The sequence below is a fragment of the Amblyomma maculatum genome, chromosome 3, assembly GCF_055883805.1.
Source record: "Amblyomma maculatum isolate TAMU_Amacu chromosome 3, ASM5588380v1, whole genome shotgun sequence".
Classification (NCBI taxonomy): domain Eukaryota; kingdom Metazoa; phylum Arthropoda; class Arachnida; order Ixodida; family Ixodidae; genus Amblyomma; species Amblyomma maculatum.
Genome location: NC_139346.1, coordinates 128,837,984 through 128,852,625, shown reverse-complemented (window position 1 = coordinate 128,852,625; position 14,642 = coordinate 128,837,984). Strand labels below are relative to the sequence as shown.

Below are 14,642 nucleotides of genomic sequence, written 5' to 3'. Positions count from 1 at the left end.
AAGCGGTTGCCTTTGGTGGAAGCAGAGTGTTTCGCCAGGTTGGAAAGCATATGGATAGTAATACGAAATCGTTCTTTGCCTCATGAGTGGTACCACCAGGAACTGTGGACGGAACGTATCCGCAGAAATGGACACAAATTGATACTCAAAAGAAAACCGCATCCATGCCATGAGTCGAACTGCCGTACTTCCGTGTGCCAGCCTGAGGCGCTAATCCCTATACACTGCGCCGACTTCCCTTGAACGTGTCCACAATTCCCCTTGTTTAGCGTAAGAACGCTGGAGGGCGTTGAGTAAAAGAAATAAACAGAAACAAAAAAAATCGATGAAATGAAATGTATAAAGAAATTAATATAATAATGAGAAAAGACAGACAAAAACGTAAAAAAATGCAACAAAAATCAAAAAGTCTAGACTCGCACAGCAGCAACAACAACAACGTTAACACCTTCACATTTCTAGAGTGCGGCTTCCGCAATGCATTCAAAAGTTTTCAAATATCGACACAAGTTGAGGGCTGAATATATGAAAGATTTTCCACAATTGTCACTAGCATGCGGAATTGTGCCGGCAATAAAAAGTTTGCTTTTACTGTTTGAAAAACATTGAGCTCATTACAGACTTCCTCATCGATGCCCTAGGAAAGCCTTTACTGAGTGCATCAGAAACGCTGCTGATTTGGGTTACACAAAGTAAGATGTGCTTAGTTCACAATTACGATTTCAATGTGTTTTCTTTTCTTAGGCTCGAAAATACTTGTTATGGTGCGGACAACTAATTATTCACACCAGCGCACATTCTTTCTTCACTTCTACCTACACCTAACGTCTTCCTTCACTGTCCTCCAAGTAAGCCAGGAACTCCATCTCCTTCTTTAGTAATCCAACTGACAGCACATTAAAACATTGTTCACCAACCACAGCTATCGTCCAGGCTTTCAAATCTTTTCAACTTGTCCTTATTCTTTTCCAAAACTTCATGTGCTATGAAGGTCAGCTGGGCATTTTAACTTCTTGCACAACTTAGTCTTTGCAGTGCACCGCAAGAACAGAACATCTTTGTCCAAAACAAAATATTACGTTAGAACTCGAGAGGGCCCGTAAATTATCCAAGCAGTTAAGTGAAGGTGATGAGTGAATGACAGAAAACGTGCCTAATTTTCGCTGCCTAGGAAGGCGATGACTACACTGCGCCGAAATGCCACCCTATTTCAGCCATGAGCAGCCGTCTTTTACGCAAATAAGAACACACGAATGAAAGCTGCATCCGAAACTTGTTTGTACTTGCAACCCTTTATCCCATTATTGCTTTGGACCATAAAGCGCATGTTTGCATATCTCACAAATTTAAGCCTCCACTGCGATATGTTACTGCCGGCTACGGCTTTGCTTTTTAGATTAACAGCTTGACCTAAAGCTTGTAATGGGGCCCTTGGTCGGCTATGAAAGAAGCTTGAGTGCCAATCTCAAACTTTACATGATATATATTTCCAGCCTCATAATAGGTAGTACGTTAAAATTACTCATCGCTAATGAAGGATTGCTTGTTCTCAGCACTAATGTGCCCAGAAGCAAACCTTTAGGGCATTTATTTTTTTATTGTTGAAAGCGATTTCGCCGCTCTGCAGCGCTCTTCCTGTTAGACTGTCAGCTGCGAACTGCCAGTTGTTTTTAAAGCGTTAGCTCTACGGCGTTAATTTGCCAATTTCGCGTTATTCGTCGTTATTCATGCGCCTAGCACTTCATGCGTTCCACAGAAGGCGTCACGTACTCGTGCATCGCGTGTTGTTTCATCGTGCGCTATGTAACAAACATCGTCGTCTCCACCGTCGTGCCCAAACACTAGGGTTCCTCGATGCGATGCGCTGGCATCGAGACACCCTACCAGGCACGAGAGCACTATGTTATCGCGGCAGCCGATCGCGCCTCGTCTAGAACTGCAGCACTCGCTTGCGCTGTCCATTAAACACCATTGTCTTCAAGAAGTCGCATCTGCGCTGCTCCTTAACTTAACCTAGATAATACGCCATACACAGACGCCACCTCGATAAAGAGAGAGGCAGCAAATATGTCAGACAGGCTACCAAGACCATAGAACAAGAAGAAGCCAGACTAGATCATTGCCAAGAGCCTTATTAATCGCGGAAGCGAGGCAAGATCGTAGCGGCAGCAGCAACTGCGGCTGCGGCCGATGGCTGACGCTCGCGAACATGGTTCAAAGGGTAGTTGAACGTCTATAATATTTTAAAAATATTACACGCTGATTTATATTTTAAACATATAAATCAGAGTGTAAAACTTCAGCCTTTACTGACAGCCTTACCCTATTGGTAGGTAACATTTAATGATATTTTCACTTATTAACCAATACTGCTCATTGAGCCGCTTCTGATAATAGCGAAGTTTGAAAATAGAGAAATTCCGGCTACGGCAGCATATCACTTGCTAGAAAATGCGGCAAACCTAGCGGTTGAAACCGGTGAGGGATAGAAGAGACCTTGAGATTGTTGCCTCATTACCCGACTTCGTATTAAGATGGGAACGGAGGCTCGAGGAACCTGTAGGCAGAAAGAGTTGGAGTGGCTCAATTAGCTTAATTTTGCAGGGTTCAGCGACTGAGAGGCAATTTCGCAAGACGCACCAATATTAACGAAGTTATTTGTCTGTTATGACGGGTCTTAATATAATTTAGGCTGGATATCATATCAGCTGCGCTTTCTTCCGAAATTACTTTTACTGAAGTACACCGCTGCTCTTTCAATAAATAACTCGACAGAGTGCCGCGAAAGAAGGGACAACACGAAGCAAGCCTTAGGACAGCGTAACGAAGTGCCAAAAGAGACGCAATTCATTCTCTGCGTCTGACACCTGGGGTGCCCTGCGTAGCCGGGTAACTTACTGCGGTTATCGTATGGGTAGTCACAACCACGGTGGTCACAACCATTCCAAGAAATCTTCCCGGGGCCGCCGAAGGGACTGATGCTGCTAGATGGCCGCTGCTCGAAGCTAGTTGGGAGCACGCTGGCGCATCGGCTAGGGCAAGCGGTGCCTGGTTACACTCGTCACTTCGGAGCGAAGGCAGGGGGACGTAGGGGGAGGGGGGAATAGACAGGCAAAGAGTCCACGGCGTGAGCATTACTGAGTGGCTAGTGGACGGTTGTGAGGTCGATCATTGGGACCACGGAAACAATAAATAACCTAGCTACTCGAGGGCCTTCAAACAGTGGAGACAGCTCGCGTCTATCTTGAACAAAATTAAAGTGACGAGCGTTTGAATATTGTCCGGTTTTTGTTGTTTTGTTGCCGTTCGCTGTTCTTTGTAATGACACATGCTGTAGGAAAGAAGGAGGGAACAACTGTCTGGGACGGAGTTTGGCGGGAAGACGAAAGAATGTGCATCGCGTGTAGAGGAAAGTTGTCGTTTTGCTTGCAACGTTTAGCTAGTTACTAAATAATTGAAACCAGAAAGAAAGTTAGAAGTAATGAAGTTACGCAGCAGAAGTAATTGTAATGTAATGTGGTTACATTTTCGGAGCAGTATACAATAAAGTAATTTAACTACATTGCAACAATTTTGAGTTAAATCATTAGTAATGTCATGTACTTCCCCTTTGAAAAGTAATTTTGTCATGTAATGCCTGGAAATGAACCACGCTGGAGGTACGTTGGTAGAACAAATGGATAGGTCTTCTTTACTGTGTCCATAACTCAATGAAAATCGCGTATATCTCTGAAGTGAAGATACAAAATTGATAGTTTAATTTGAATTATTTAGCTAGGTAAAGAGAATATAAATATGTTCTAAGGACCATCTCATGACTGCAAAATATGTGTAGTTTCCACTTTTTAAAATCATTTGTTCAGGTTAGCGAAACAGCATGTAAAACAAAACTATTTTCATCAGAACATGACGACATACATGACGACATACATTATGAAATGTCCCGTGCGCACATAGCGCTGAGAAATACATCCAATTAAAACCTTTCATTAAGAGCAAGATTTGGATTGCCTAACAAGCAGCTGACCACATTGATAACGGTTTTTTTCGTTTTCCACAGCAATTATCTTTCTTCGCCATTCCAAACACCCTTTTTTGCTCATTCTTAACTGCTTTTGCTTTTGTGGCTTGTGTTCACACTCATACTGACGACCACAATCTTGTGATCCATGTGGCTAGAAATTATACGCTGCAATATTTCGATTCCGGAAGACGAAGTCTGCTATATAACTATGCTACTACTTAAAGTAAATATCTCAGAATGGACGAACATCGCTCAAAACTCCTCATCGACATCGGCTATACACCGTAAATTTCCCTCCATGGTTTTTTTGAAATCTCCCACCAAGAGTAGAGGCAATCAAGAGCAGGCTAGCGAAAGGCGTTACATTCCTATCCTTTAAACAACACGGTGCCGCAGGGGCTTTGGTGTTCCGTACTTGTCTTCCGTGAGGTATTGGTGGGTTTGAATCCGCTCCGGCGAAAATGTTTACTGAAAATTGGTTCCTTCCTTAATTCATGAGGAACGCGGACATATCGCATACCATAGCCAGTAAAGTTGGCGAAATAAAGTGTGGAAGGGCGTTCTCACTTCACTTCAGGAAAATTCAATCACGACACGTTGAAAGAGAAGAACACGGTAGCGGAAGGAAAAAAAAGAGATAGTGCTGACGTTGGTCCTTGACCAGCCGACGATTATTAACGTGTATTGACATCGCGCAACACACAGATACTCTGTGCATTTTTCTCCGTAGAAGCGCCAGCGCCACCGCAGGGTTCGAACTACACTCCTGCCTTAGTGATCGAGCTCGCCAACTACTGTGTCATAGCCATGCACTGCAGGTGAGCGATTGACAGAGCGATTCACAGAGAGCGATTGACAGTGAAGAGAGGAGAGGCGGTAACTGTCTCCATATTGGTCAGTAGCTCGGCCCCTCCAAAAGGAAAGAGTGGTATGTGGAAGTGAAATAAGGAAGAGATAGGGATACGCTGTCCGAAATGATTGATTTTGGTCGATTGGTGTATACTGACAGGCAATAATGCAAACGGGCGCCCTTCTGAATTTGGTGGCAGTACGATGACGGCGATAGCGCCGAAGATGAGTGCCTGGCCAAGAACTAAATCGCTTCACTGCAGTATCTGTTCGGTTCATATAACCGTGCTGAGTACACTTAATGGGAGTCATATTAGCGAGCGCGAAAACAGCACAGTGTATCGGAAGCTTATTAGCGCCGGCACAGCAGCAGACGATGCGGTGACCAGAGTTGCTCTGTGACGTCACCAAGTGTTTCAACATGGCGACCGTTGTCAGTAGGGGGAGCTTCGCGGTTTCGCCTCCAGCCACTTATTTCGAAATAAGGAATGCGTCTAGGGCGCCCAAATTTCGAAAATAAAATAATAAGGTTCACTATTACTTGCCAGGCTACAAATCTGTATTATATTGGATGACCATGGCATAACCCTTTAATGTAAATGCTCAGAGATCGCATATTACCGTTTCTGTTTGTTATACCGCAGCTTTTGAAATATGCGACCGCAGACTTCTGCATAGCAGAATTCCGCTTTAACAGGCCGCTCTGTGCCTTATCTATGCACGATAGAGTTGTCTGAGTATCATGTTTTTTCTGTTAAACCCCCGTCGAGCTGTCTTAATGGTAGGGCGCTCGACTGCTGATTTCGAGAACGAGGGGTTCCGTCATTGCCGTTTTGAAAGGCGCTCCTCCGTTGCGGGATTTTACTGCAAGGTAAACAATCCCACATGTCAATGACACCGAAGCCTGCCACTACATCATTCGCCATAGCCGATGTCGCTTTGGTGCGTTAAAACCCTGTCATGTGTATTGCTTTTTTTCCTTTTTTTTGCTGTTGAAGGCTTCTGCGCGTCTGTAACAGCAGTAGTGAACACATTTTGGTTTAGAGATTTGCTCGAACACCTGAGAAACATCTTCGCATCGCCTAATTGTTACACTAAATAATACGTAATACACCTAGATCAATGTACTTGACTCGTAGCCCATTAGAGGTATTAGAATCCATTTCGTCTGCTGTTTTTCAAGAAAACTCGTTGTTCCTAACGAGGGGTGTAAAATAACTTCATACGGGCGCAACTATGGGGGTTTATTTTGGAAATAAATGCATCTTTATAGTCGCATGACAACATAAACTTCATTTCTTTTGGGGTAGTTTTATATCCCGCATCTGTTTTGGAAGCAACCGTAGTATTTTGCTTCGGATAAGATTAAGTTCCTACTAAATAATTACAATGATAAAGAAATCTTCAGTGTTCAATATTCTCCGCCAGATATGATAGAATCCATGCGCAGTTTGGTTTTTACTGTGTCCTCGCAGCGACCGATTCGTAGCTGGCACTTTAACGTTAGTGAGAATTGATCACTTATAGTACTAAATTTTGAGAAGTATGTAAATGGTTTTCTCACACACGGACATTTATTGGCATAGTAAAAAATAGTTACACTACGAATTTACCATTTATCAACGTAACACACATTACAAATCTCTAATATTTTCCTCTGTTTAAAGAAATCATTTAGAGTCTTTGGTGCAAGTGCTGCACTATCAGATGTTTTGACATTGGCCGCAAGTAGCATCCATCGCTTTGTCAGCTTGGTAAATTCAATCCACTCAGAGCTCTACACGTGAGCAGTCATCCTGCGCGGCGAGGTTTCCTCTACAGTACGTGTAGCCGTAATTTCATTTTTGGAGAATACTCGCACCTGCGGTTTTCTAGCCAGAGTTGTCCGCTCAGTCTACGGCAACCCGGCGGGCAGTAGGCTATCAGTGCTACATTTAACCAGCTTGATTCTCGAGTCAAGTACGATATAATGAACAAGGTAGTGTCTCAGGTCATCTTTAAGTACTGTAGTCGGAGCACGAGCCTCGTATCTCTGTGGGCTTGACAATACATTTGCCTTTCTCGCTCGTATAAGACACGCGCACTTTGTTGAAAAGGCGATAAGATATGTCATATTCAAAACCAAGTATCAGGCCTGTGAGCGCCGTACAACTAAAAAAACGTGCAAAGCGATGCCAGTAAATTTAAAAGCCGGGTGGTTGCGTGCCTTGTTTTAAGAAATTCGCGGGGGTCAAGTGGATGCAGCTAGCACAGAACCGGGTTAAGTGGAGAAATATGGGAGAGGCCTTCGACCTGCAGTGGGTATAGTCAGACTGATGATGATGATGATATCACTCAAATGAGATAATCAGAAGAAAAGAGAAAACGATGGGGAAAATCACGGCTAGCAGTTAATGAGTACAATCAGTTTCCTTGCCCGGCTGCATTTACCCCACATCGCTGTCATAACGCCGATAGTATGTCGCAGCTCCCCTGCCAGTGGTATCTCAACTGGAGCCCAAGTAGACGGGTCCAAATACTTCACCATGCCATGGTTGAAAATTTGTTTTTAACGTGGCAGCGTTAAGGCCCATTTTTCAGAAAAAATTGCTTTGAAGTAGTAAGCGTCACCGTTGCGTTCAAAATGAGGCGGGCTTATTTTTACCAGTTTGTAGTTAGCCGGTAATGAGGCCTGGCATTGATTGGCTGTATGGAGGCCAGGTGCATTGAGGCCACTTGACATTGCGAGTTGGTAGGTTCTGCAGTGCTGGGAAGCTTCTTTGAGATGATTTGGTGGGGTGGGAATCGAACCATCTTCCATTTTTGGCTGTATCTAGGGCAACCTAAACCGTCGTAGGAAAACAGTGACCGCTTAGTGCGCTACGTGCTAAGCACTATCAGAGAAGCTGGGAGGCCTAGCTTCGCCCTTGCTTGTATAACATTAAACATTTATGTACACGTACTCGCCTAAAAAAAATTAGGTTTGTTAGAGCGGGCAGGTCAAATGTCCGGATGTCTTCATTCTTTAACTGCAAAGTTGAAGTGCACAACAGGTGGCATGGATGCGACCATCCAAGCATGGAGTTCGAGAACGCAGAAATGGGGAGTGACAGCGTGCCAGCCAATGAGGAAGAAGTAGCACAATGGAATGTCGCACTGACAAGAATAACTTTGAGCCACCTGAGACATGTCGATCAGCACGGTGAGTAGCCGAGTAGCCGAGGACAAGAAGCCCCACCGGTTTTAAGACATACACAGCCTGAAGTAGCTGCCACTTTACAGATACCGAACACGTTTTCAAGGACACTTCACGCAGCAGACGTTGGCCATTGGAGAGATTGCTGCATTTTATTAGCGATAATAACGAGAATAAACCACAGCATATATGTCTCATTACTGCGTAGTTTCGCTCAGGCGCTTGAATTTTATATTTCCTTCACGAAGCGCTATGGGATCGTATTTTCCGCTGCCTTAAAAAAATGGTGTCCAGAAAAAGATGTTTCGCAGTAGTGCGGATAAAGTGCTGTTTACGGATTCAGCAACCAAAAGCACCCCCCCCCTTCCCCACTTCTGGCCTGCGCATGGGAGGCAGCACCAACAACTGTTTATGACTTCCATGCAGATCGAGAAGCGTTGACGCTGGCTCGTGTTTCAGGTACCTGCGAACGTCGTGCAGCAAGGAACGTGCCATGTACTGCATCTTTGCGATGTGGTTCACATAACCATGCGAGCAGAAATTGCCTGCATCTGGAGGATAAGTTTGCAGAGTGCCGCGAGAAGGGCCCCAATCATCGTGCAGACTATGGCGCTGCTCAGAACAATGAAACACTCCGGAAAATATGAAAATATTCGCGAAAATGGGCAGTCATAGTTTTCTAGCTATGTTTGGAGTGAAGAGATGTTACGACCGACGACCTAAATGTCTTCGGAGTTAACGTAGAGCTGAAACCACGCAAAGGACGATACACAGGGAAGCAGTGGACAGGAAGCTCCGATCCATACGTATAAGAAGGAACTGAAGTTCATGAACTCGATTAGACAACGTATGCTGGTCGCGCATGCGCAATGTGGTTGATAGAAGGAGGACGTGTCTCAATAAACAGTTGCAAGTCCGCGCTCGTCCTGTCCACTTCTTCCCTGTGTATTGTCCATTGCGTGGTTTCAGTTCTAAGTTCATGCATCACCATCTAGCCCCCCATCGTACACTCTTAGTCTTCGTAGTTATGGTGGATAAAAAGTTGTTTTTGTAGAAGTAGACGTTCCCACGCCCACGTAAGTCTTTATTTGCGGTTGTTGATTACGCTATACGCCAACAACGAAGAGCTTGCACCAACTTCGTTCAAGCTCCACATATGTGCGGGAGCTCTGGTCATGCTAAGATAAATGCTTAACGTCAAAGTCCGACATGACGATCAGGTAAATGATCTGCCACTGTAGGTTCTCACAAGGACGCGGAAAGTGCAACAATTTCTTTCACCGAAGTTTCTGTATCTTTATTCGCACACCTGCTGCATGTATCATTTTCCCCGCCATAATTCAGTCTGACCGAGAGACATCTATGTTCTTCCTTGTGCCTCTATGCAACGGGGTAATTATTAACCGTTGGGCCGCTGCTGTACCACTCTGCGGTAACCCGACCAAGACCACAAAAAGGCTTCCATGAGCAATGCCTTGAGCTACCACGAGGAACTGTACAGCAGATAAAAAATAATGTACTCAGAAGTCGAAGCACCATTCTCGCTTCTGGACCCGGTTTATCCCTCTGCGATACCTCATCGCCCAATACGTATTTCGAAGCGTACGTCTATACTCCCATGCACGGCAACATGGTGCCGGCCATACGGCAAAACGACTGCCACTCGGGCATGTGAGCAATGCTCGCCCATGGTCACAGTATCCCGATGTGCAAGCATCCTTGTCGTCTGCAATAGCATAAGCTTCACGTGTTTTTCCAAACATGTTTCCTTTTTATCGCTTCTTAGTTTGGTTGGGACCTTGAACTCTTTTTTTTTTCAGGACTAGCAGGTGTGGTTCACTTGACCTGTCGTTATTCTGTTTGTTTGTCCTTCCCTTCTCCTTGCGGAAACATTTTAAGAACTGTTCCCCTGCAGATGTATCCTCTATCAGGATCTTATGGAATGCCTGTCCGCTTTCAAGAAGGGTGTGTCAGCATCTAACCGGGTTTAGGTGCTGACTCATAATCCACCACGCTCTGTACTTTTTCCTCCTGCTGCCACTTTTTATTTTTTGAGGTCGCATGATCACCGCTTTCAGGCTATGAAATACACACCGAAGAAACATTTTTTTTCACTCCTGGATCTACTATCGTGTTGCCCAAGCTCCTCCCTCTTCCTTCTTGTAAGTCTTGGAAAGGGCGCGGTTAATAGGAAGATATGGGAGTGCATCCTGACAATAAACGACTTAACCGGTACGAAGGTCATGATGACGAGAATGTTGTCATTCAATTCTGGGAACCATGTTTCGCACCTCTTGGATAAGCAGGAGGCGAATCAATATGTGGCAGCGTGAACCTCCAATTCATGCACTCGTCAATGAAAGGATCCCTATTTCGTACTTCCAGGAATGGCACTGGTCCCAAAGGTGCGAATCATTGAGAAAAGAAGGACAGGGAGCTGTGATAAAGAGCACCACAATGGCGGCCCTGAAGCACACAGTTTCCAAACTTCTGTAAATACCGCACAGCATGTATTTAATATCGGCATGTAAATACCGGCTACATCACGAATTGGAGCTATTGCTGTTGCGTCGCCCTCAGTCTACACAGCAACTATTCACAACACCTTAAAGCATATATTCACAATATATGCCATGAGTTGTCTGTGGATACGTTCTTCCCACTGTCAGCTAAAGCAACTCCCTTCCCTCTCCACGCTTATGTCTTCATTCGCGCTGGTTTTCGCTGGTTGACGAGTGTTTATTGAGGTCTACAATGGCAGCTCAGGTTGATGGTGCTTTGTCGAGATTTGGAGTTCTTTTTCCGCAAAAGGCAACTATACTTTTATGAGCATTCGTCTTACTGAATGAATAACCAAATAGGAATACCGCTTTCCTTTTACTAGCGTCGCACGTGGAGTGCTCCATTGACAGAGTTAGTTACAAGCACGCTCCTTTGTTGGTCGCTTCTTCATCACCCTTATTTGCCGTGACACACCAATAAAAAGAGGTGACGTATACCGTGCATGCCGCGTCTGATGAGACGCCGAAATGCATCCGCTGTGCCAGAAAGTTGGTAACAAACGTGCAAGTGCATATGTATCTTGCACCAAGAAAAAGCTGCGGTATTTAGATTAGGTAAGCACGACTAAGAAGCTTCTGTATAGACTACAATAGTGTGGATGTGTTTTCTTGATAGCATGAAATATTGTAACATGGTACGCTGTTCGAGACCCGAAGGTCAGGCTGAACAGCCATACGCGGGGAAATTGCAGTCAAAGGAATTACGGCATTCTTTAAAACGTGCACTGATACTTGTTGCACCAGGCTGGACTCAGCCAATGGCAAAGGTGGCAGGGGGATAGGTGTGCCAGTCTCTAGCCTCCAGGCTGAGGCGCACGGACTCGATCTCACCTACCTCCTCCATTGCGGTAGCAGATGTAAGGGAATCGCCACACGTTGCCCAAGTCGACGGCGAACCCAATGACAGCGAGCAGGAACTCGATCTTCTTGTCCCACTTCTCACGACCGTCGTCCGTGAGTACGACCACGGGCACCATAGGCGCCACGGAGGCAACAGGCGCCCCGCTGGGCGAGCGCGCCGCCGCTCGGGAGGCGCGCGAGGCGGGGGCCGCCTGCGGCTCTGGAACCTGCTCCGTCTCGTGCTCCTGCTCACGCGGCTCCATGCGCCCAAATCACGGCGCAAAACTGGACACCGCGAGTCGGTGACTGCGGGGCGGGGCTCAGTCACGTGACCGAGCCGGCCCCCGGAGGCGGGGCCACCACGACCCCGGCTGGGACGCCGAGGGGGTACTGGGGACTGGCAGCCAAACCAAAAACTAACGGGTTGCTGTCGTCGCACTGATAGTGCAACGTTAGACTCCAAGAACCTGGAGGAAAGTAAGGGTTCGATAAGTGTGCGCGACTCCACCGTCTGCGACACAGCGAATGTCGGAAATCTCGCAGCCCACAGGTTGTGTGAAATGTCGTTTGAAACCAATAAAGATAGTAGAATTAACTATTCAAAATATAGCCATTCAGAGCGATATACAGTGTGGCACGAACGGTACAAATAGTTTATAGTGCTCACTACTAACTGTGACTACACTTGACTTTATAGGTTCTAGTCACCACTGAATATTTTCTCCTGTACTTGTTGTGATCCAACTGATATCGATAAACTTGGCATTATTATTACTTTTGATTTTACAAGACCCCAGTGAACTGGCAGCAAAACGCCTTCATCGTTTGTCCCGTTCTTGGATGTGGGTACATTGTTTTGCGCTTTACAATTCATGATATTTCCGCATATTTAATCCGCCAGAAGTCTTTTCAGGAATATGTTGGAGTGCATGCATTGTCACTTGTTGGAAACATTTTTTGACCAAAAAAATACGCGTGCTTGGTGTTTAATAAAATATCAGGCATATATCATAAGCGCAGCGTTTATATTAAAACTCTGATAATTTGTTGCCTGCACAAATATTCAGCTTGCAATGAGAGAAGAAATGCATTATAATAGAAGTGGTTATCTTTTAAAGCAAAGAAAAAACCATAAGGAATAAAATCGTTAGCGACATTTGCTTGGCAGAGAAATCTCATTCCCACTTTTTATGAGGTGGCATGAATGCAGCTAATCCCTGCCCTTCGCCTATCTACGTCATAAAGGGAAATATCTAAGCTTTTTTCTTTTTGACAACAATTCTATATAGGATAGCATCAGTGATATGAAGCCCGAAAATCACTGAAGTGAACATTTATGATAACATCGGCATATGGATGATAAAATCATTTCATGTAATTTTATGCGTCGATCTTTCTCACACTTCCAATAGTATTTTTATTCTTTTATATACTCCGAATACATGGAAATCGCTTTTGTGATTTCTATACGTGAAACAGTGTCCTGCAGTAGCTGGTTGGTGTTACCTCAGTTCAATACGAATTTTGCCAAGATTGCTGTTAAAAGGACTTCTCTTATAAATGTTTAACAGGAAAAATCACATGGAAACTTCATGGATTGCAGAAAGAGGGAGCAAAAAAGTGTAGCATGAAACGTTTGGGTGATAAATAATAAAATGCTATAAAATGATCTCATAGTACGATATTTAGAGCCAAAAAAGCGCTTTAGACTCAAGAAACCACAAGCCTGGCTGACAAGCTTAAAGAATACAAGCATGTTTCGTTTTAAGTGCTATTGAGGTGGAAGCTTCAATCCTATATTTTGTTCCTAAAAAGTACACTTTACAATCGTTGGAGTATGGCATACGAATAGGCTCAATTTTAGATCTAATATCGCTTTAACCGCTTATTGATGCCATCGCTTTAGTTCCGGCAACGCCAGACATAATGATGTGTACATCTCTCCTGCATTCCCCTGCCCACTGAAGATGCACGATGATTACCAGTGGTTAAAAATTCGCGAAACACTTAATGACGCCGACGATGGGGTATTGCGCCCAAGGGTGTACTCCACATAAAAACCATGCAAGGCTTCGTCTAGTGGCGCGGGGTAACACTGGCTCCGATAGAGGGGGGGGGGGGGGGGGGGGGTGTCATACATGAAACTTCATGAACTGCAGAAGCAGCCGAACAGGTGACACGGGGTTGTCAGCAGATTGCAGGCAGAAATCACTCCGCATATAGCTCGATGCATGACAATGGCGTTCTGACAATAGCGCCTGCAACAAGAGGTAGAACTGACGCGTCTCCATCACTGATGCTGTACCATGTTCACTGTACCAACCCCCTGTACTATACCCAACTACGATGCTTACTGTACAATGTCCATGTAAGTCAGCTTTCAAATGGTCATGGAATGGCCCCCTAAATCTAAGCAGAAACAGTTTTCGCAAAAACATATCGTGGTTTACTGTTTCGAAAGAACTGACATTATCTAAAAACAGTCAGCAGGCGAATAGATTCTGATCAAAAGCCGTGTGCGATTTATTGGAGAATCTTTTGAGAAAAGGAAGGTTACCACGAAATTCCATAAAACCGAACTGTCGGTTAGATAAAACGGAGATCTTTTTTCAAAAATACCATCATGTAGTCTAGCAACATATATGGGTGAAACCGAAATAGGTACATAATTCTCAGTATTTTCCTCCTTGCCACCCTTGTAAGGTCTAAATATCAAGTTTTAGCATACTCGGTATTTCAGCGGTCTCTAAGAATCTATTAAGGATTACATGAACGATGTGCTCAACAGCTTCAAAATTGCTTTGAAGCAGAAACACTGAAATGCGGCCAATACCAGGTGGTTTATTAGGTTCAATGCTGAATATCACGCGTGCCAGCTGTGTTGCCGGCAGTTATGTTAAAGCAGACGCGCGTATGATATTTGTTAAGTAACATTTATCATGCGGCCAAGAATAACAAGACTGTGATATAGGTGCGAAGTGTTCGTTGAATAATTCATCCGCTTCCTAGGGATCTCATGAAAACATTTCGCGGGCGGTTCTCATTTATAATAACAACTCTAACATGGTTAGTCAGTGAATGCAAAGTTTTGGCAGGCTTCTAGCAGCTAGTTTGAACTGATCATGCTGCCTTTAGTGCAAAGAATGAGTGGCACCAGTCTATTTCTTGCGGCCGTACAGTCTCTCCGCCGATA

General features: G+C 44.7%; 1 protein-coding gene across 1 annotated transcript in view; it reads right to left on the bottom strand.

Annotated features, from left to right (window-relative positions):
• Positions 1-11,712, bottom strand: part of SerT (Serotonin transporter) — an 81,129-nt gene extending 69,417 nt beyond the window's left edge. Inside the window, exon 1 of the mRNA XM_084596897.1 lies at positions 11,445-11,712. Within this exon, the coding sequence (XP_084453023.1) occupies positions 11,445-11,712 (268 nt within the window). The remainder of the gene's footprint in view (positions 1-11,444) is intronic.
• Between the last annotated feature and the right edge of the window lie 2,930 nt (positions 11,713-14,642).